The sequence below is a fragment of the Semicossyphus pulcher genome, unplaced genomic scaffold, assembly GCF_022749685.1.
Source record: "Semicossyphus pulcher isolate SPU_LCO1_2020_fin unplaced genomic scaffold, fSemPul1.0.p SCAF_22, whole genome shotgun sequence".
NCBI lineage: Eukaryota > Metazoa > Chordata > Actinopteri > Labriformes > Labridae > Semicossyphus > Semicossyphus pulcher.
In genome coordinates, this window is record NW_027211696.1 from 11,782,773 (window position 1) to 11,804,176 (window position 21,404).

The following is a 21,404-nucleotide window of genomic DNA, read 5'->3' on the forward strand; positions in this document are numbered from 1 at the left end:
ATTAAAAAAAGGTAATGAATGCATATTGAGGTGGCATCTAGGCTATAAAGGCGATGTAGTGCCCTGAAATTACTACTATAACAACTAAGTCTTTTCTCCGTCATGCACGTAAAAAGAGATTTTAAGAAGGGGTATTACGCTGTTTCACATTTTAAGACATAATGTTACAATGTTGGATGTCCAAACTAAACGTGGGTGAAGTTTCAAATCTGTAGGTCAAAGTATGTTGGAGTAAGCCCCAGGCTTCTCAGCTCAGTCTTCAGGCTGCTGTGATATCCAGGTTTCACACAGTTTTTTCTACACACTGCACTTTGTGACGTCACAGAAAACTGGCCAATCAGAAGAAAGTGGGCTTGTAAGGGCGGGGTTTTTTAAAGGTTGAATGAGTCCTTACAGGCAGAGGCTGTATGAGGGCCTGCACAGCCGTTCAGCTCTCAGATTTCCCGACTTCCTTGAATGCATCAGAAATGATCGATCCGGCCTCCGTTCAACAAACAAGCATTTTAAAAGTAGTTTTCTTCTCCTCTTGAGGACAGAACTGACAAAGCTTCATTTTTACTTTTTACAGATCTGCATCGTGATGTTGAAATTTCGGCAAAGATAAGAACCATTAATTAAAGTAAATCACAAGAAAAAGAAGTTGTTTAACGCTAACCGCCGGCTACATGCCCCGGCATGTTCACTGTTGTGCCCAGAGGCTATTTGGTCGTCAGACTACAGCCAGTGGGATCTGAGATTAGTCAGATGATAATAACAATAGTGTTTCTACTAACCTCCACCAAAAGGAGCCCAGATGACCCTCCGGATGGTCTTCACCCAATCCTCCATGTCATTCTGGGTGCTGGCCATAAGGAGGTAGGTCTCATGGTTGGCTGTCATCCGCTCTCTGTCTCCCCCTGTTCAAACACAAGAGACATAAACGCTGGAATCATTCTGCGGATAGATGCCAAAGTTAGTCGTGTTGCAAATCTCAAGATAATTTATCAGCCTTTCTGCTTGTCTGATCTTTTCATCCATTTAAATCAAGATTTACGGCAGTGAACAACTTTCAAAACATTTAGAAGTTAAAGCTCCCCTCCAGACATCTTCTCCACACACGCATTGGATGATTTTCTTTGGTCTGATGTTTTTTTTCCACATAAGTTTCCATCACCTTGTTGTAAATGTATTAAAGTCACCTTCTCCCTGTGCTTCATTGAAAACTCAAATATCTTCACATATGCAAATATTGTTCATTTCAAAGGAACACACTTCTCTAATAAAAAGCACAGTGTCAGCGTAAATGCTCCAGAGACTTCCACATCTCTCATGTGGAAGCTGCACGCTGGACTGGATACGTTGTGATGTCACAGAATCATCAAACTCAGATTCAAGGACAGCAGAGAGAGAAACGTTCCCTTTTCAGCAGCTGAAATTGAAAATATCCTTTTTGAATAAGCAGAATATTGAATGTTCAAACATCCCAGAGAAATAAAGATGTTTTTGAATCACAGGTGACTTTAAGACGAAGCTCCAGGCAGAGTCTGACCTCCTACCAACACAGCACACGTGTCCTTGGATAGCACGATCATTTCCTTGAACCAAACCACTGACTGTCTCTAAAGATGTGAACATTTGAACACACACTTCCTGCAATAAATCAAAAGCACTGTTTATGTTACGTTCCCTGTGCGGAGGTGTGTGTCCCACTAGAGGCAGCCTCAGTTATCAGCCTGTGGATAATGGCCACCAGCTCTCAGCTGTCATGTGACATCGGAACAGATCGGAGCGGAGGGGTCTGGACCTGTTACACATAACCAATCTGGCTGCGACGATCACTATGACAACAGAACCATTTGCGGCGCTCCACTTGAGCTTCATTACGATGAAACAAACAAACAATTCATTTCATCTCACAGCGATGCACCTGGTGTATTACAGGAGGAGATGAGCCATTAGGAGACAAATGGTGTGTCACACGAATGCTGAATTATTCATGAGCGCGACCACCAGGGATCCTGCTGCATTGATTGTGACCCAGGATGAGATCTGCGTGTCGCATACAGAAAATATTAATAGACCGCTACAACACAACATGACAGACAGGCTCAGGGATGAGGTTCAGCGTTATGAGGTCCTAATGAAGCAGAAATACAAACTGAAAGCATCATTAGTTCCATGCAAGTTCATACAATCTCAGATGTTTACAGCGTTATTAATCCCTTTGTTACCATTATGATTTCTATGTTATTTAGGTAATTAACCTCCTGAGACCCGAGCTTTTGTTTGGTATGCATTTTTACCTTTAGTACCTTGTCGTAACGGTGTTGTAGCTTGTTGCTATTGTTAAATTAGTTAAATGTGTCTGCCATATCAAGCTACAACTGTTAATACGCATTAAATAATCAAGTTTTAATCGTAAAATCTGAAGAGGTTTTGTACCTGGTTTAGTTTTCTGTAGAGACTGACTGTAAGACACTTTGGTCGGCATCATGGCCATCTTGAATATACACTGATCAGTGCAATTTGCTTTTGTGACCACAGGTTGTGGTGTCCATGAATGAGACCAACGGGTCTAAGTTTCGCAGAATTGAATATTGTGGTGCTGTGAAGCCAATATGTAATGTCCCCGTATGAGGACGCAGGGTCTCAGGAGGTTAAATTACTACATTTGAAAGGCAGCACAGTTCAGTATAATAAATAGGTAATAGTGAAAATATAGTGATTTTTGGTCTTTCTATGCAACAATAACAGCTAATTGGTCTCTTTAAAGGCAGTTTGAGTACGGATTTGTTAACCTTTGATGAAATTATCTTGTATAAAAATGGGCTCTTATTTTGAAATAAAGGCCAAATGAGTAGAGAGTTGAAACCAACAACTGTATATATAGATGGATGAAAGGTCTCCATCTGCTCTCATTGTACGAAATTGATGGCAAAACAGCCCCTGTGATAGGCGCTGCCATCTTGCGATGGTGACGTCATTTGGAGCCAAAGTTGCGCAGTAGAGATCGGCAGGTGGAGCCGCCGTAGCTGCTTCCGCTAACCAAAACACACACTAAAAGATCCTGCACGCCGCTGTATTTAACAGCAGAACAGCTTCTTGTGTTAGTCTGAAGCAGACGTTCACAGATATGGAAACTTTAATGACTGTAGTGATTGTTTTAGTTACGTCTCCGCTCGCCCTTCCTCCTCTACTCTGCTAATCCGGAACAGATCGGCTGCAGGAGCCGTATTCGTCAACAGAGCTGTCAATCATCCTTTTTAGCGCATCAAATAACTAATTAAAAATAAACTTGTCAAAAAATGGACATAAATCAGCATGATAAGAACTAACTATAATAACAGAAACCATGTTTGAGAAACATTTATTTGCCGTGTGTTTTGATTTTATAGTTTGACTCATGTCCCATTTGTTAACATGGAGGAGGCGGGCTTTATGACCTATACTGCAGCCAGTCAGCAGGAGGCGCTCCAAATGTTTTAGCTTCACTTTTAGGGAGCTGTCATGTCGTCCATCTTTTTATACAGTCTATGGCTGAAACCATGTGAATAAGAATCGCTGAGTGCTGATCATGTGATCGCAGGTACATTAGGCGAGTTTGTAGGCAAGGATGTATTGAGGCGTTCAAATTGTATCTGTGTGTGGGTTTTCATGCATTGTTCGGCATTCAACCAACACTTTTATCTCTGTTAAACATCAGCAAATTTGTTCCAACTATGAGTCATAAAGATGTTATTATTGGGGATGAATTAGGATGAATGTGCAGGGTTTCAGTGATAATTATAATCCTGCTAAAAACCTCTTTAAAAGCAGCATTAATGGCATGAAAAATATCTGCCAAGTGAGTTCTGCAGTTAATCATTTAATAGGTTTTAGTTCTCAACTGAAACTCCCATTTTAATCTAATTAAAAGCTTTATGTTGTGGCTCCCTTAATGTAGTATAGATCTGGATACATTTGGCTTTGTTGGATCTTTCATTGAGAAGAAACTTGCCTTTTATTTAGAATAAATCCAAGGCAGTGTGACATAGATTTGACCTAACGCCCTGTGGGCCTTGGACAGCTCCGGTGCATTCAGAGCCAAACTGTGACACAGAGATTGATGCTTCCTGTCAGTCTTAATGAGATCTCATTAGCGGGCAGCAGATGCCAGTGTTTGCCCTGAGTATGCCACACAGGGCAAACACTACATGTCCACAGTGTTTATGGGCTCCCTGTTTAAACACAGACAGGGTAAACTCAAGAGAGGAGTCATTACAGAAGTGTAACTGGAGATCATGTTGCTTTCTTTAGAGCTGCACCATCCATTATAGTGTGTAGTTCCACCTCATGAAGCAGGTGAAATTAATTAGCAATCTGTGACCAAGAAATGTGAGGTTCAATATAATCATATTAGTCACATTTGAAAAGCAACAGTTTGCACAATATTGTACGAAGCAAATAAATGTTGCTTCAAAGATTTCCAAAGATGCAGTACAATTCATACAACCGTACATCATCCATTTTGAGGGAAGATGCATGTTTGATTGCACAGACCAACTCTCACATTTAAAGTTATTAAAAATTTGACCCATATTGCAATTTGTGTCCAGGAAGTAAGCTCCTCATTTTAATGATCTGTGTTCCTGATCCAGTGATTAGTCACTACCCGCTATTGACTTTCCCCCGGAGCTCCCATTAATTACACTTCACATGGAAACACAATCGATTAACAAACACACCCCCATCATTAGACTTGAACATGCAAAGCAACACTTGTCTTTAAGCAGCATTAAACTTAGGAAAACGTGCTTAATAATAATTAAATGTGTACGTTTCAGTCAATAATGTACAAAATGTAACGAAGAGGCAGCTTCAGCTCACCTCTTAAGTGCAGGAAGCTAATCCACGCTTTACATCAATCTTTTCTCTTCCTCAGCCTGCGACGCGCAACAGATATTCAATGATGAAATTTGTCAACAGAACGAAACGCCGCCGGTGAACGCAGCTCACTTACATTCGCACATGTGATTTGCTCCCCAGCCGGTAAAAAAGCTCCGTCGATCCAAAATACTCTCTAAAGACAGGGCTTCAGGTGATTTATCCGTGTAGCAAACTCCTCACAGCGGCTGATATCATAATGGATTTAATTCAGAGAGAGAGAGGAAGAGGATATCGACGTGTCGGCGTGTCCACTGTGTGTGACAGACCGTGTGAGGCTAGCAGGGCCGTGCCAAGACTTTTTACGGTCCGAAAGCAAGTCAGCCCTAAGCCCTACTGAAAATGTTCTATAATACGGCCCACATTTGTATTATTTTAATTTATAAAAAGGTGACATAAATTCCCAAAACTTCTGGACTTTAAAGTTTTTGGTAAACGATACTTAAAGAAGAGTAAATAGTGCTTTTTTAAGGGTCTATCTTCAGCTAAGGATTAATACACATTTGACACTCTTGTATATGTCTGAAATAAACACGATTTTATGTGTTTTTGGACATCATTGATGGCCAATATGGACAGAGCGCATTAAAGTAACATCCGAACAAGCGGTAAAACAACTCCAGTGCTATCCATTGACTTTGTTGTTTTATGGTGCTTCTTTGTCACTTTTGTTAGCTAGCAAACAACAGAAAATGCCTTAAAGCTGCTGCGTTGTAGGGGGATGACTAACAGAAGAAAGAATACAGAGCTAAGTTTTTATAAGGAAGCAAAAAAGAATCTAAGAATATTGAGTTTGTCAAAATACTTTTTCCTCTTGTGGACATAAGGGGTAAAAAGATATATTTAAATATAGTTAAAATTGAATGTTTTTAGCTAGCTATCAGCATTTTGTAAGCTTTTCAGCTCTTGGGTGCTTATTATTTAACCGTTAATTTTCCCTTCTGGTGGGCGTGGTTTTCAGAGGTTGACATATTTTGCCTTGCCTCCATGGCACAAAAGAAAAAGTTGTATCAGACTCAATGGTTTCTGTTGGTTTGGTCTTTACATGGCTCTTATTGACAACCAGAAAGTAGAGAATATCACCACTTTGAAGTGTTTCCCCTTTAAAACAACTTTTTAACACTTAGCAAATGTATTATTTAATTATTCTACAAAGTAAAATTAACTTTTAGCACAGTTTCATTGTGTAGAAAGTGCACACGTTTCAAAATGTTGCAAATTCAACATAGGAAATATGCTAAATACACTTAAAACTATGAACGTAACTTTATAAAAGTGTTGCATACTTGAATAGCTGAAGGGCAATGATAAAAATAAAGAAAGGCAAACTTGTTACATTTTTTGCTCTTTCAAAATAAGACATGCAAGGTTTCTGTCAATTAGGGAAGCCTTCTGTCTATTCAATTACAACTGACATCTCAGGTTACCACGTCACAGCAGGTGTGGGCTATTTCTGCAGCAATTTATTGGGCTGTGTGTCGGGAAAACACACTTTGTTGTGAAACGCGAGCTCTGGAAAATAACCAGTTGGCAAATCTGCTCAGGAAAGTTTCAAACACAAAGACCTGCCTTAATGGTGGAGCAGCGCTAAAAAAAAACTGCTGTCGATATCTTGTAACAAGAAATAAGCTTATTAAAGCACCAGTACCAAAAGAACTACACACATTTACATACAATTCTTCTTGTCAAAATGTCATATTACTTAGCCCCGTCAGTCTTCATTTGATGTGTTGACCACTGAAGTGGATCTGTCAGACAAAATCCACAGTGACACCGATCGGACACATTGGCTAATTTGGCTCGCAACACTTTCTCAGCATTGTTTGCACTGATTGTCATGCAAAGTAATTGTGATTCGCTGGTCCCCCCGTGAGTGCTTTTGTCCACGTTTAAAATCAATCAGCCCTCAGTGTTCGGCCTGAGTTTCCGCTGCTTGGATGGGAAGACAGCATTTCCTGTTGGAAACAACGCTTGTGAAGCTGTTAAACAAGCGTGCAACAGGATTATACAGCATACCACGGCCATTACAACACAGCGCTGTTCCTCCTGCCTCTTCCTGTTGATGCTCAACTCTCTTCCACAGCGGCTGACTTGGCTGCATGGTTTATAAAGACGGGTGATGTGTCAAACGCACTTAAAACTTGGACAACTTCCTCGACAATACTTTCAAAACTGTAATAATAACAAAAGTGACACGGTGTAACAGCTCACTGTAGTCATGCTTTGCAGTGAGAAAAAACAAAAGCAGAAGGCTAAACAAGTCTGGAAGAGAAATGGTCAACACGGGTTGTACAGCAAGAACTGGAGGTGAGATAGCAACTGTGAATATCTCCAAGCTAGCTAGCAAACATTAGCCTCAATGCTACAATGTGTACTATTGCTTGGCTACACTGTCAGCTTTCCATCTCCTTATAAACTTCTCTCTTCAATGGCTAATGTGGTCCCTCTTGGCAAGTACAGATGTTAGCATCCAGATTTGTCTCGTTCTCGTTTCGTTCTCTTTGGCGGCACCTATGGCGATAAATGGTAACTGCAGAAGCACACCCGGGTATATAGACAGTATTGCATGTGTGACGTCCACGGTTGGCTCCTGTTGTTACTCTTGATTATCCTCGCTGACGGTCGCTTTCCTTTTTAGACTGTTTGCCTTCATCTGAGCGTCAAATTTGTTTCACTTATTGTTGAAGTTGTATCTGTAGTCATCGATCTTTTCTTTGTTTGTTCAGCCATAGTAGATTACTGTTTACTCGCAACACTTGCAGAGACCACCAGAGAACACTTAGCTCCGCCCACCCTCTCTGGCAGACCAACCACTGCTGGCTGATTGAAAACGTGTCACTAACTGGGCACTGCTTGCGATTATTTCCGCGAATGTCGCCACAGACACCCAGTCCATTCATCAGTGGGCCATAGGCTCAATCACCATTGTGTTACCTCATTCGGCGATAGATAGTGACTTAACAGACATTTATTTAAATATAATAATAATAATATAAAACATGTCTGATGTTACCGGGGCGGCCCAGATGAGTGTGCGAGCCATTTGGTTGGTTCAAGGCTTTAGACTGAGGATCAATAAAGCTCTCAAATTACAAGATAATTGGAATTGTCAGGAGGGATGAATCCAGGCTAGTTTGAACCCAGCCTTAATCCCAAATAACCACACAAAATACCATGTTTGTCTGTGTTTATATCCAGCTGTTTACTTTTACTGTTGGGTAGCGATGTGTCATTCAGCTTTCAGTCAAGTGCCTTATGTGTCCATGACTAAGAGCAAAGGGCTTTGCATGAAAAACACTCAAATCTAGCAGCTGCAGTGATTGAGTCACCACTTTGTCCTGTAAACTGCTCCAGGGCTAAATTAATCGTTTTTCCATTTGCATACTTGGCAAAGAAGATTTATATTTTCCATGGGACCTTTTTTTGGCTTAATGTAATATTAATATTTAACTCTTAATTAAAAGTTAATTATTGAAGACTCCCTTTTAGCCCAATCACAAACACGCAGCATTCCCAGATAACTCGGCATTGTCTCTTGACCTCAGACACATAAAAGTCAATGAATGATCTGACTCCAGGTCATCAGATAAAGAGATAATCACATCACTGCGAAGTGCGAATATTTGCTTTTCAATTCCAGGTCTGCAACTTTCACAGCCGTAAAGACTTTGGTCATTTCAGCTTTAACTGCAGGAAGATAACAACACTGAGCTGAAATATCATCATGTAGCCTGAGGGAAGATTCTCTGTATCTGTCCACTGAATAAATGACTGGAGGCTCCCCTTTGACAGATTCTTTACAGGCTGTGGTTAAGCTGCCCGCGAGTATTATTCTCCACCACACAACTGTCAGGCTGCCTGTGATGTGTGTCTAAAAAAAATAAATAAAAAACCCTCCATCATCGGCTCTTAAATGAGACCGATGCTAGCAGGAGCTCACTGCCGGAGACAGTCGAATATTCTCGCTTACGGCACGACTTTACCTGAAGAGACAACCGTGACAGCTGTCACAATTCCCCTGATTCACCACGCTTCAGCACACCGCAGCAAACTTTTACAGACTCAGCGGTGAACAATTGTCAGCTTTTCAGCGGCAGGCAGGCTGGTGCTTCAGAGGATGGCTCGTATTAAAGACGGCGAATACATCGAGATTCCTTATTCACCTTGAGATTTAGACCTCTAAGAAAGTTTAAGAGAAAAGCCACAACCTTTCACTATTAAACTTTAATCCCATTGATAATACCATCTACAGCGGAGCAGCTAATAAGACCTTATTCATGCTAAAGTCCTATTTTATTACACAAAGCACCTAATTAAAGCAGCTCGCAGCAACTTTTCCATGATTTAAAGTCACCCTATCTGAGTGTGTCATAATTACCATCTGAGCTGGCTCCAACAACTGTTCATTCCACTTCTGACCACTGGCCTTAATAAGTGGCCAGCTGCAGACTAGTCTTTAACTAATGGCTCCAAACAGGTGGGAGACAACAAAGGATCCCACTGTGCTGTAATTGCTCACAAATACCTGAAGCCCCAATACACTTCACTCAGCCCTGTTCCTCTGTTAGTAAGTCCTGTAAAACAACAGTGCAGCTATTCTGCAGCGTGTAGATTGAATTCATTTAATATTGTGCAGAGACTTCTGGAAGCTAACTAATGTTCTGGAAAAGGTGGCTGTGATACCCCTTTCTCACCAAAATTAGAGCGTTGACGCCGATTGTCTCTTTTCCCATTGCCAGTGAAGTATACTCCTGTCGGTTTCTTTTCTGCTGCGTTACTGTCTGACGTCACAAACACGCCCGAAGCAGGGTTATTAAACAGTGAAGATGTTACGGTGGTTAGGTCTTTATTGTATCTATTACTCATTCAGTCTGTTTAGCAAACTTGGCAGCGACAAATTTGGAACAAAGCGCTGCTCGGACGGAGACTGGCGGAATTTGTAGCTGAGATGACAAGGAGTCGCAGAAGTTACCGACGGAGCGTATCATCGCGCCGGAAAGGGGGCGGAGATTAGCGTGTCGACACAGGTTTTGTGTTCCCATCAATGCCAATCGGAGCCGAGGCGATAATTACCCGGGTCTACTGCAGAGTCATGTGACCCAGGTCTGAATGCTGACTGTAACCTTTCCCACTAAGCAAAAAAGCCAGGTGTTAGCAAGTGTTAGCTAGTTTTTTGACCAGTGGGAAAGGGGCTTGAGATAGCCGAGAAGATTGATACCACTATCATATCTGTCTGCTAAAGTCGTTAGCTTAGCTTAGCACGAGGAATACAGAAAGTCACTTCATCTGGCCAATAAATTGTCCTGCACATAAACCAGTTAAAAAAATTGAAGTTTGGGATTTTAAATGTTTGTTTTCACATATAAATTATAAATACAATGTAAAGTATTAAAACTTTTACTTGGCTTTGGTTTGATTGAGCCAGGCTAGTTGTTTCTCCTCTTCTTCTATAATTAACTGAGCTAAGCTAAGCTAACGTCTGTAGCTTCATATTTAACAAACCAGTATGGAAATGGTTTTAATCTTCTAATTGCAGTTCAGATTTGGCCACAATGTGAACTAACTTATTTTCCAATAAGTATTTTTTCTCTTTAGTGTGTTCCAAAGAAATCATCTCAGGAAATAATATACATCTGAACCTTACAAAATATGTTCTCTCTGTACATTCACAGTAGCCAACAATGTGAAAAAATCCATGAAAACCTTAAATTCACCTCATTGCAACACTTTAAAAAAAAGCTTGAATCTAGGCAGACATTTCTCAGAAGGGAGTGGGTGTTAAAGTGTAAAAAATGACCTAAAAAAATATCGAGTATGCTCAAAAGTGGAATACATTTAGTGGGAGACTTGTTGAGGAAAAGTTCCTCCAGACTTTGATTGTGCTGCCTGCCAAGTGGAGGAAGCAGCTGCTGCTGGCCCACAAAACAATGCAGACACTGTAACTACCTTGACTAGCTTTAAATGACAAAAATATGTGTCATAACTCTCCCCGTGTGTGTGTGTGTGTGTTTGTGTACAGTTGGAGATTAAATGAACACATCGGTGTCTCTTGTCTGCTCTGTGTTTGCATGCAAGCAGAGGCAGGTTGAGATTCAATATTGTGTCTAATGATAGTCTTCTCAGAAGTCCACACATCATAAATACCTCCAGCAGAACAGGAAGTCGGTGCTAACAAAAACTCTTCTTTTTCATCTTTTGGTTTACAGCCTTTCATTCATGAGTAATGTCACCTCCAGATGATCTAATCCCTCTGAAAAGTGCAGCTGTTACAACAAAGAAGACTGCAGCACACATATATCAGTGCTTGGCTAGAGAAACACATCTATATTGCAATAGTGAGATGCATATTAAGCTCTTATTTGTTACCTTGATGTGAGGATAGCAAATCAGATAATCCATACTGAGGTAAACTATGAATCCCCTGATGCACCATCTCCATGTCTCCTCCTCACTCCAGTAACAGAAGCTCCCTGAACGGCTTACAGAGTCCCCGGCGGCCTGGGTTAACTTGAGGACGGGAGTTCCTTACTGAGGAGCTGCTCTGCCAGTTTTTTGGCCTGGCTCAGAGTGAGTGAGTGAGCACAGCTGAGAGGGTGTGAAAGAGAAAGGGAAGGAGGGAAGGGAGGGGAGGTTTGAAGAGGGGGTTGGGGAGTACACACACACACACACACACACACACACACAGTTCTGTGGAGCACTGTAATGGGAACAATAGGGAAATCTCTCTGTGAAGGCTTGGGTTTAAAAGGGCCACTGGTTCGACACAGGGCATGACCCCATAAGCAAACATGGGATGTCCCATTCACACTGCGGTGCTTTGTCAACATCTACAGCAGCAAACTGTTACCAGCATAATGATGTCATAATATTGGTATTTTGAGGTAAGTTAAGCCTGTTTCCATGATTGTTTTGTGCTTTAGCAACTCATGATCATCTGACGTTATGGTGGTGCTGCATCTCGTAATGCATAAGTCGAGATCTTAAGAACACAACCAGAAATAACTCGTTATTACGGGAAAATGGAGTTAATATAATGTATGGATGCATGTCTGCCAAGGACTTACATATTTTTGTCTCCCTACTCACTTGTTATTAAAAATAAACAAGAAAACTAAAAAGATAAAACATTGAGGAAAATGAATCATTATAAATAGATTGTCCTATGAAGCGTAGAAACCCCTTAAAGTTATACACAAACCTTTTGTGGTTTCAAAGTGAGCTGATATATTGCCTCAAGTGATGTCACTCAAGGCAGCATCAGTTGGGTGTAATGCTGCGTTCCAGACAACACGAAAGTCGAGTTTTTCTGACCTCCGACTAGAAAAATTTCTATGATAGGCCATTCCAAGTCGGAGTTCCTACTTATGAACTCGGAGCGGTTTACCCCGACTTCCCGAGAATCAGATGTCTGACGTCACAACAATCGTTAATCGTTAATGGTAAACTATCAATTGAAAAGCCACGTAATATATATTGTATAAAAAAAATAATATTTATATATAAATTGGCTAAAGAATTTCCAAAGAAACAGGCCGGCCATGTTTTTTATTTACATTTGGCGTTGTGCACCTGGAACGCTCTGAGTTCGGAAGTCGGAAATTTCTACTGGGAAGTTCTCGATTTTAAAACTACAACAAGTGTAAAGCTAGACCTCTGTAGTCCACTCCTCATATCTGCTCAATGCTATTAACTCTTTGGCTAATACTAGCATAACGAAAATGATGGTGTTGCATTGTGGGTAATACAGGTTTTGACAAGGAAGAAGAACACTTCCATTTGAATAAAACACTTAATATCTCTGTCTCTGCTGCACCTTCTTTTTAAACATTACTGTGATAGACCAACAGTGTTGTATAGGAGTGCTAAACTGTCCTAAACTCTCATCACAGTTTGTACACATAGTCCTTGTGTATGTCTCCTCTCTCTGCAGCTCCATCTTCCCATGTATCTATAATAGGTGTCCCGTGTCACCTGACCCCCAGCAAGGTATCGATGGCTAATTCTCTTCCTGGTGTCACGGTGGTCCTCGCCTGTCAATCGACATAATCTGAAGGCAGACACCACAACATTAGCCTCCGCCTGAGTCCCCGAAGACATTGTCTGCCGGAGAACACAGACTCCATAGAGTTACTACGGGTATCTGTTACCATCTGATGCTGAATGAGTCACAAAGTGAAAAGGAGAGAGGAGGTCAAAGGGGACAAGGGTTGTTTGGCTCTACTGTCCCTCTGCAGGCGCCCATGGGGAAGAAGGTAATCATGGCAGCAAAACGTGGAGAATAATGGTCATATCAGCTCGAAAGTCTGTTTCCTTTGGTGCTGAAAGGAGAATATGATACGCTGACTTGAAGCTACACGTTCAGCAGATGTCTCACGAAGAAAGCCTTTCAAATCTTGAAGTTTGAAACTCTAACAAACACGATATTCAGTCGCTACATATTTATCCCTCTGTTCTCACACAAAGGGGACTGAAACATTCTGGTCAAAGGCAGCCTGTTGTCGAGTAGTATGAATGAGCACACAGTTTTTAATGAGTTGTTATGAGGACAGACGGGGAAGCGATGGGTCAGTCCGTTCAGGGAGGTCGCAGCGCTGTCAAAAAGCCAAGCGTCTCTGTTCTGATATCATGCCAACTAAATAAAGAGCGATGTCTGTGTGTCCTGCCAAGGCTGCTGTAAATATACCATTATGTAAGGGGAATCAATTTCAACTTTAGGAAAAGGAAACACGGCTCAGACGAGACTTAGAGGCCAGAGCTTGTGTTGGAACACAAGTTGACGAGTTAATCATAAAAAGTAGAGACTAATGTGGCTTTAAAAGCAAGTTGTAAACTGTTGCTGGTGGTTTTCCAAGTATTGTAGCTGCCACAAACACAATTTTTTTAACAATGCATTTTACAGAAGTTTCAAGATTTGCGAAGTCGGTGTCTCCCTGAAATGGAAACCAGCGACCGCGTTCAGGGCAGGAATTTTAAATGACACCTTCCAAGTATATAAAAAAAAGGTTTTGCTTTGAAAGAAATCCCAGTAAAGACTGTAAATTATGTATGATTTGTAGTAAATGTCCTAAAAATAACAAAAAAACAAAGAGTAAAAGTCACCCTTTAATATTTGACTTTGTTTTAAAGCCTCAAAAGCATCAACTGACAACTGTAAATACAAATCATAATGACATTTAAGGACGCTTTCAGCCGTCGGTATGAAACCACAAACATATCTGTGTCAGTGGCGACTCGCTGCATTACGTGAGATTAATTCTAGACTAATTCCAAACATATTTAAAGGATGCTCGACAAGACTTTGAGGTTTGTTAAAATACCAAAATCCTTAGGAGTGCACCATTAAGACTACTAACAGCTTCAGTGACTACTGACAGGGGGGGATTACCATCCCATTAAAATGTTAGGAGTGCTGAGTTTTGTCACTTGAACACTCGCACGCAATGCAGGGAGGCTGAAACATTACATCAGTGATACTTCAGAGAAGGCTTCTGGAAAGGTGCAGCACACACAGATCCACATCCTCATATGTGCATGTGTAAAGCCACACTTTTAACAATCATTTATGTGCACCATATGACAGGATGTGTTTATTAATATCTCTGTACTATGTGCTGAAATATGCATGTAATGTTATATCTGTGTGTGAAAGATGTAGGTGTCTTACGGTCATGTAAACATATCTCACTATGACAGATCACCAATCGGACAAGTGTATATCATGCGCTCACGGGCGTGGGACTGTAAATCTGTATGGTCTGCATGCCTGGAATTCATACATGGTGTGCACTAGACGACCCGAAACAAACGATCTCCCACGATGTTTGTCTAATATTCAACTGTGTTTTGATTAAGACGCCGGATGTTGTCAGTCCTAAGCCTCATTCACGTTCACACACAGACGAGATAAGGCTGCTAACACGCTGAAGTTTACGATGTTAAAGCTTCCAAGTTAATTGCTAAGATAAAGACGAAGATATAACAGCAAGTAATTATTTTGGAAGGAACAGACGTTAGAGACAAACATCCTGGCTCTCTAAGAAGGGAGTGAACATCCCTTTATCCACACCACAGAGTGCAACAAGGAGTGGACATGACAAAGTACCTGTTGCTGCCTCACTAATACCGTCTAATATCACCTTTCAGCGCTGATGAGGGCCTCAGGGCAGATGCACACCTGCACTCCCCACAGCCAGAATTGGTAGGTTGAGTCAGCCTGGCCTTCGGGAGAAGCCCTTTGAACTTTCCAGACGGGGTTACAGAAACCCGACTTGTGGTTTATTGTGCGACTACCAGAGGCAGAGCGACTTATTTATGAAGTCTTTCCCCATGAGAACCAAGGAGAACGTAGCCTGGGAACCAGACGGATCTGCCAGCTCATGTTTTATTTGCTCTGGGAGATGCGTCTGTGTCACCATCCTGTTTAGACAGATTTCCATTAAACCTGATTGAGGTCGGGCCAATAACAAATGTTTATCTAATAGTGGTGAGAAAAAATAGCGATGCAGCAATATATCGTTGGCCGCAGGCCAGTGCCACATATCGATATTTGAATTTACAAAAACATGGCGCTCTAAACAGATTTCCCTGTGCTTTTGACTCACCACTACTTCATGACCTCTCACGGTGGGATCATGACATGAATGACGGTAACGGAAATTAATTGGCCGAAGAAGAAGTTAAACAGATATCGTGATGTATCAATATATGATTGGCTTGCAATATATCAATTATCGTAACATCGCTGTATCGTGATATTATCGTTATCGTGGCTCACGTATCGCATATCGTATCGTGAGTTACCCCTATTACCTAACATAAGGCCGGTTTAATATGATGAAAAACTGTACAAAGAGCAATGTGAGGCATTGTTGTGAACAACCAAGATGGCTGCCGTTGATGTAAATGTTCTAAATAAATTATTGCTTCGCCATTAAACAAACTGGTTACGTAAGTGTTGGCTTCTAAATCACGTCGTGAAAAACAACTGCGTGTGTGTGTGTGTGATCTTATGTGTCATGTTATAACTGCTTGTGCCGATTGTCCGCTTTATTGTCTTGTATGTATTGTTGCTTGTATGTCCTACTTTGCATGATGCTGCCTTATTGTCCCAAGCTTTTTTAAGTCTGTTTAACGGTTCACGTTTCGCCTTTTCCTGTTCTGTTTTTTATATGTTGTGTTTTATTTGTTGTTTTAATGGTCAAATTTACATCAGGCCGAGGGACAGCTGCTGAAAATTAGCCTTTTGGCTAACACTGGCACTTTAACAGTGATGTTCATTAATGTGCATTTACCTTGAGAATATACCTATAAATAAATAAATAAACATATTTATTCCATAGACTAAATTTCTTCTTAAATATAGGAAGTGGATGTAACCATCCTTGAGTTGGAATTTAGCCATGGCCATTTTGGGCGAAACGGTGGATAAGTGTTGCTACACCTTTATACTGTCCCGGTGGTAGCCACACCCGTATTATTTCCAAAAGGAAAATCATGTTCCATTGAAGAAGACTTAAAACCAAAGACCTAAACTCTCCAGGAAAATGTTTACTGAGACAATAGGCCAACTGAGAAGCAGGGCCATTTTCTGGTAGACCAGCATACAATTGAACTTCTTTTTGCAACCAGTGGAGGCGCCACCTGATGGCCGTTGGAAAGAATGCAGGTTTACGACAATTCAGCATTGGCTTCACTATTGAAACCAAGAGGCTTAATTCAATTCTTATATACAACCTATGGTGTATTATGTTGAACTAGAGGAAATAAGAATTGGATGTTGGCTAGAATATCGGCCGAGTGCTATGTCAGAAGTTTCATTGCTCTGATTGTTTGTTAAGAGGCTTTTTGTTCTGCGCTGTTGACAACGATCCTTGGAAATCCAAAAAAGAGAGGTTGCAGACTAACTTGCGAATAGGTCGGACATTACCAGGCTTAAGAGAACACACAACAGAGTAATATATATTGTTGGTGAAGACCTTCGACCTTTGTTACCAAGAGAGAAAAATCTTGATAGCTGGCTCTTAAGAATGATTTTCGTCCCATGAAGTTATTTCATTATAAATCAAATTCACTCTGGTTTTATGTCATAGAAGCATCAATCAACATTTTCATTTGCTAGATTGCTTCAGGAGATTGAAGGGCCTGTCACAGCTGAACGTTATTGTGAAAGAATATATAGATAAATCTGACGTTCATCAATCATCACCCTGCATGATCCTTTTCCACTTCATATTTCTCCTTAGTGACTGATGAGGTGGAACATGGGATATGGATTACACCGCTGTTGGCGCAAAAGCGTGTCCCAGTTAGTCTGGATGTGTGTTTCTCATAAAACCTCCTGTTGACTGGCTGTCAAGTTATTCGGACAGCCGACGGACAGCGCCCGTCAGCTTCAGCAGGATAAGCGTGTTTTCATTTTGGCCATCGCAGCAGTCCTGTCTGCGTTGCCGCTCCACATCCTCGTTGTTTTTTCTGACAAAGCTGGCCAAAGCACTGCCGGCCGGAGAGAGCTGCAGTGCAGGGAGGGGAGTGGAAGATTGGTGGTGATGTAAGTGTAGAGACAGAGAAATGCTGACCGTGAGGCTGGCTCTGTGTGGGTTTGAGTGTGCGCCGCTGCACTGTTGCTGATGTTCGGTCAGTTCTTGATTCAAGCTTTTCCTATTAACTTTTTATTAAACACGGTCACTGGTACTGCGAATGGGTTACCACACATACACGTAGTCGCCAAGGTGATGTCTTCAAAGTGCTTTTTGTCCAACTCAAAGATATTCAGTAAACTAAAAACAGCAACAAGTTTGTAGTATAGATGCTTATTATTTGCTTCCCCAAGGGCAATTCATGAAAGAGGTGTGTTGATTACAAGCTTCTGGTTGTTCTGATGTGCTTCCTGTTATCCCATGGATGCGTTATTATGCAGGCTTGTAATCTCAGGATTAGCAACATCATGCTTTAACACAGCAGATTTGCATATTACATATTTTTGAGTTCAACATCTCAGAAATAAAAAAACACCTCACTTCTATCTTTTCGTTTCTAAACTCCACCAGGAATTCTTGAAATCTAATTTGTGCTCTGACTTATACTTTCCGATTTCTCTCCCATCTGTTGCTTCAGGGTTTTTTTTGCATGAGAACAAGCTTTTACCGGGATGGATTTACAGGCAGGCTGGGAGCCATGAATTCACCGGTGTGTTCTGTTATCTGCCTCAAGCAGCAAAGCAAAGTGAAATTTGACCCAGCTAAGAGAAGGTTTTTTTTGTTTTTTTTTGCTTAGTATGATTTTTAGTCCTCTGGCAAGATTTTGCAACTTGTACAAGCACACCTGGGAGGCATTTTAACGACATGTGTGGCCTGAAAACAACTTGTTGACTCAGATGGTGAAATCCTATTCACACCATTTCAGAGGTGTTGGCTTGAAATGGCTGCTGTATAAAAAATATTCAGTATAGCTTACAACATTTGTTGGTGTGACCTGTCTGGCTCACAAAGTCTATGCCTTTCATTTCACCAAAAAGTCACATGACCTAACTGATTAACGAGGTGGACAAAATGAGGTGAATAGTTCTCAAGCGCAATAAAAGATGCTTGTTGCAATTGTTTTACTATTTGACAAAATGAACACTTATTTGGCCCGTTTGGTGGAGCTCCTGATTTCACACATCTTGGGAAGCACTTTTGCATTTGAATATGTGGCTCTAGAGGAACCTGTGGGAAATCGAATGAATTGACTCAAGTGATGTCAAATGAGTCAACTTTGATTTCTGCTAAAGAAAATACGTTTGAAAATGAAGAAAAGCTTGAAGGTAGAAAGACGTGATCTTACCACACCTCTTCAGCTCACCTCTCATTTCTGCTTGAGGCTACATTAGCAGCTACTAGCATAATAAACCAGATTCACTGACTAATGCGCTGTTCGAAATGCCACACTATACTAGCAGTAAGTACTGTACTGTACTGTATGTTGTACTGATTCAGAGAAAATCTCATCGGACCAGTCTACCTCGCCTACTGTATCCCACAATGCAAAGCGCTGGAACGTCACAGCGACAGAAGCGGCGGTTATTGTTTACTTCCGCCTGGCGTAGCATACTGCAAAATGAATTTTAAAAGCTCCTCCATAATTTGTACTACCGCCCGAACGCAGTATGCAGTATATAGCATGTAGTATATAATATGTAGTATATAGCACTGCATTTCGAACACAGCCTAAGCCCCTTGACAGTCCAGATGGATTGTGGGTAATGTAGGGGCCAGGTTTTGACAAAGATAAAGAATACTTGGATTAATAACGGTATGATATCAGTAGTTCTGCTAAATCAATTTGATACTTTACTTTGATCTTAAATTAGTGCCATAATCTTTAAACTTTCTTATATGAAGTGATCAGCTTTTGGTGACGTAACTAAAACAACTGTAACTGAAATATGTTATTTGTCAGTGATTATAGGCTGCATCAGATAACAGCAGATAAGTAGTGTCTAGTTATTGTAATGTAAACAAATTTAAAATGTTAGCATGTTTAGCTCCAAGAGATTTATTGTTGTTCCCATCCCGTCAATATAGCACAACATAGCAAACCCTAAAGCCCGAAAGCAGTTATTGCTTCTACAAAAAGACAAAACTTTATAAAGTAAAAATATTTTGTCAGAAAAATTAACTCCCTTATTCACAGAGTATGTGTGCAGATCTTGGTGTAATGACAAATTAAAAGGAAGCTGCGGGGCTGTCACCAAAACAGCAGGAACATCAGGAGTGCAGGCATCATAAACTCTCACAGCGGCAACCCAAGTAAGCTATGAACTGTAACTTGTAAAACAGCCATCTGCTGACATGATGAATGAAGAGACACTTTCTCAATGAGAACAGGAAGCAATTTGCAAGGAGCTTTGTGTCTTAACTTTAAGACAAGTAAAGCTGTCTGAGAAATCCTTCCGCCCCTTCCTGCAGTCGTAACTGAAACTAAAGACAGTGCAAAGTCTAATAATATCACAGCCACCGTAGTGCAACGGTCCAAACCACACGCAAGCATGTTAGTGTTCATTCCTGTTATGTAAAGAGACAGACCTGGGTTGGAGTTAAGATCCATGGGGTGCAGAGGAAGACGGGCCCCCTTCTCAGCTGGAGGTCGAGGAAGCAAAAGCCTCGCTGTCGCTGCTGACCGCCGGCCCCCCGGTGCGACCTCTTCATCTGTTCTCGTTCTGAGCCACAGACAGATCTACCTCCTTCTGTTTCTGCAAAAACACACTCCACTTCCCTCACTACTGTCTTTCCTGCTCTCCCCCTCCTCCTGGCTTTCCTCCTCCTCATATAACTCTCTCACCTAAAACTTCATCTTGTGAAGTCAAAAGCAGGTCAATGTGACACACCAATCAGCAGCAGTTGGGCGAGGTCAGGCTGAGGCTAGTCTGTCTGCCTCTCAGGAAGCTTTTTCCTCCACATATACTTTTGTCAAAAGGAGCTAAAAGAGCAGAGGAAGCATATTTCTGAGACACACACGAAAAGAAGTGTAGCAGAGAATGAAACAGAGTGAGACGGCAAGCCAAAGGCAAGATGGTGTGTCTGCTCGTCTCTGAAGGAAGTGAGAGGGGTGGGGTGGGGTGGGAGCTGGTGGTGGAGGTGGAGGGGAAGGGGGTGTATCGTAAATCATGCAGCCCTCCCTAAAGTGGGGACCTGTAAATCTGGCAAACGAAAGAGTGGGCACTCGGCCAAATGACTCATCCACAGCGCTCTATAAATACAGCCGTAAGGGGTCGACGAGGCTGCTGCTACTGGTGGCCAAGAAGCCCTGAGACACGGGGGTTTCTCCCTCATGGAGGAAAGGTCTTTAATAGCCTGCTTATCGTTTTTCAGTCTAACACAGACTTAAGGGCAAACCACACAGTGTTAGCTAATGTTTAATGGCAGAAGAAATGTTCTAGACTTAGTGTTGGCCGATATGAAATACTCCTCCGATACTATAACATACATTTTATTGTTGGAAAAACACTGATTGCTAACATTTTGATAGCTAAGACTTCTATAACACTCTGCTAGCACTGGAGTGTTGATATTTCTTATAGTTCACCTTTATCTAAAATAAAAGGTACATTTTTGGGGGGCTACTAAGTTATGATATCAGATCACTTAGGCAGTAAAGGCGGCCGATACTGAGAGTTATATCGGCCTCTCATACTGACACAGGGACTAATATTGGCCTCTAATACCAATACTGAGAGTTATATCGGCCTCTTATACCTTTACTGAGAGTTATATTGGCCTCTTATACCTTTACTGAGAGTTATATCGGCCTCTAATAACGATACTGTGAGTTATATCGGCCTCTAATACCAATACTGAGAGTTATATCGGCCTCTTGTACCAATACTGAGAGCTATATCGGCCTCTAATACTGATACTGTGACTTATATCGGCCTCTTATACCGATACTGAGAGTTATATCGGCCTCTAGTACCGATACTGAGGGTTATATCGGCTTCTTGTACCAATACTGATAATTATATCGGC

The 21,404-nt window shown here is 41.3% G+C and overlaps 1 protein-coding gene across 2 annotated transcripts in view; it reads right to left on the minus strand.

Moving 5' to 3' along the window:
* The window catches only part of arhgap24 (Rho GTPase activating protein 24), an 83,657-nt gene that overhangs the window by 13,392 nt on the left and 48,861 nt on the right, over positions 1–21,404 (minus strand). Inside the window, exons 1-2 of one of the 2 annotated variants that reach the window (XM_069673505.1) lie at positions 19,965–20,295; positions 774–896 (exon numbers count right to left, since the gene is read on the minus strand). In XM_069673505.1, coding sequence (XP_069529606.1) covers positions 774–896; positions 19,965–19,986 — 145 coding nt within the window. In that variant the 5' untranslated portion in view covers positions 19,987–20,295. Of the gene's footprint in view, positions 1–773; positions 897–19,964; positions 20,296–21,404 lie in introns of those variants that run through there. The other variant, XM_069673504.1, reaches the window with a different exon arrangement.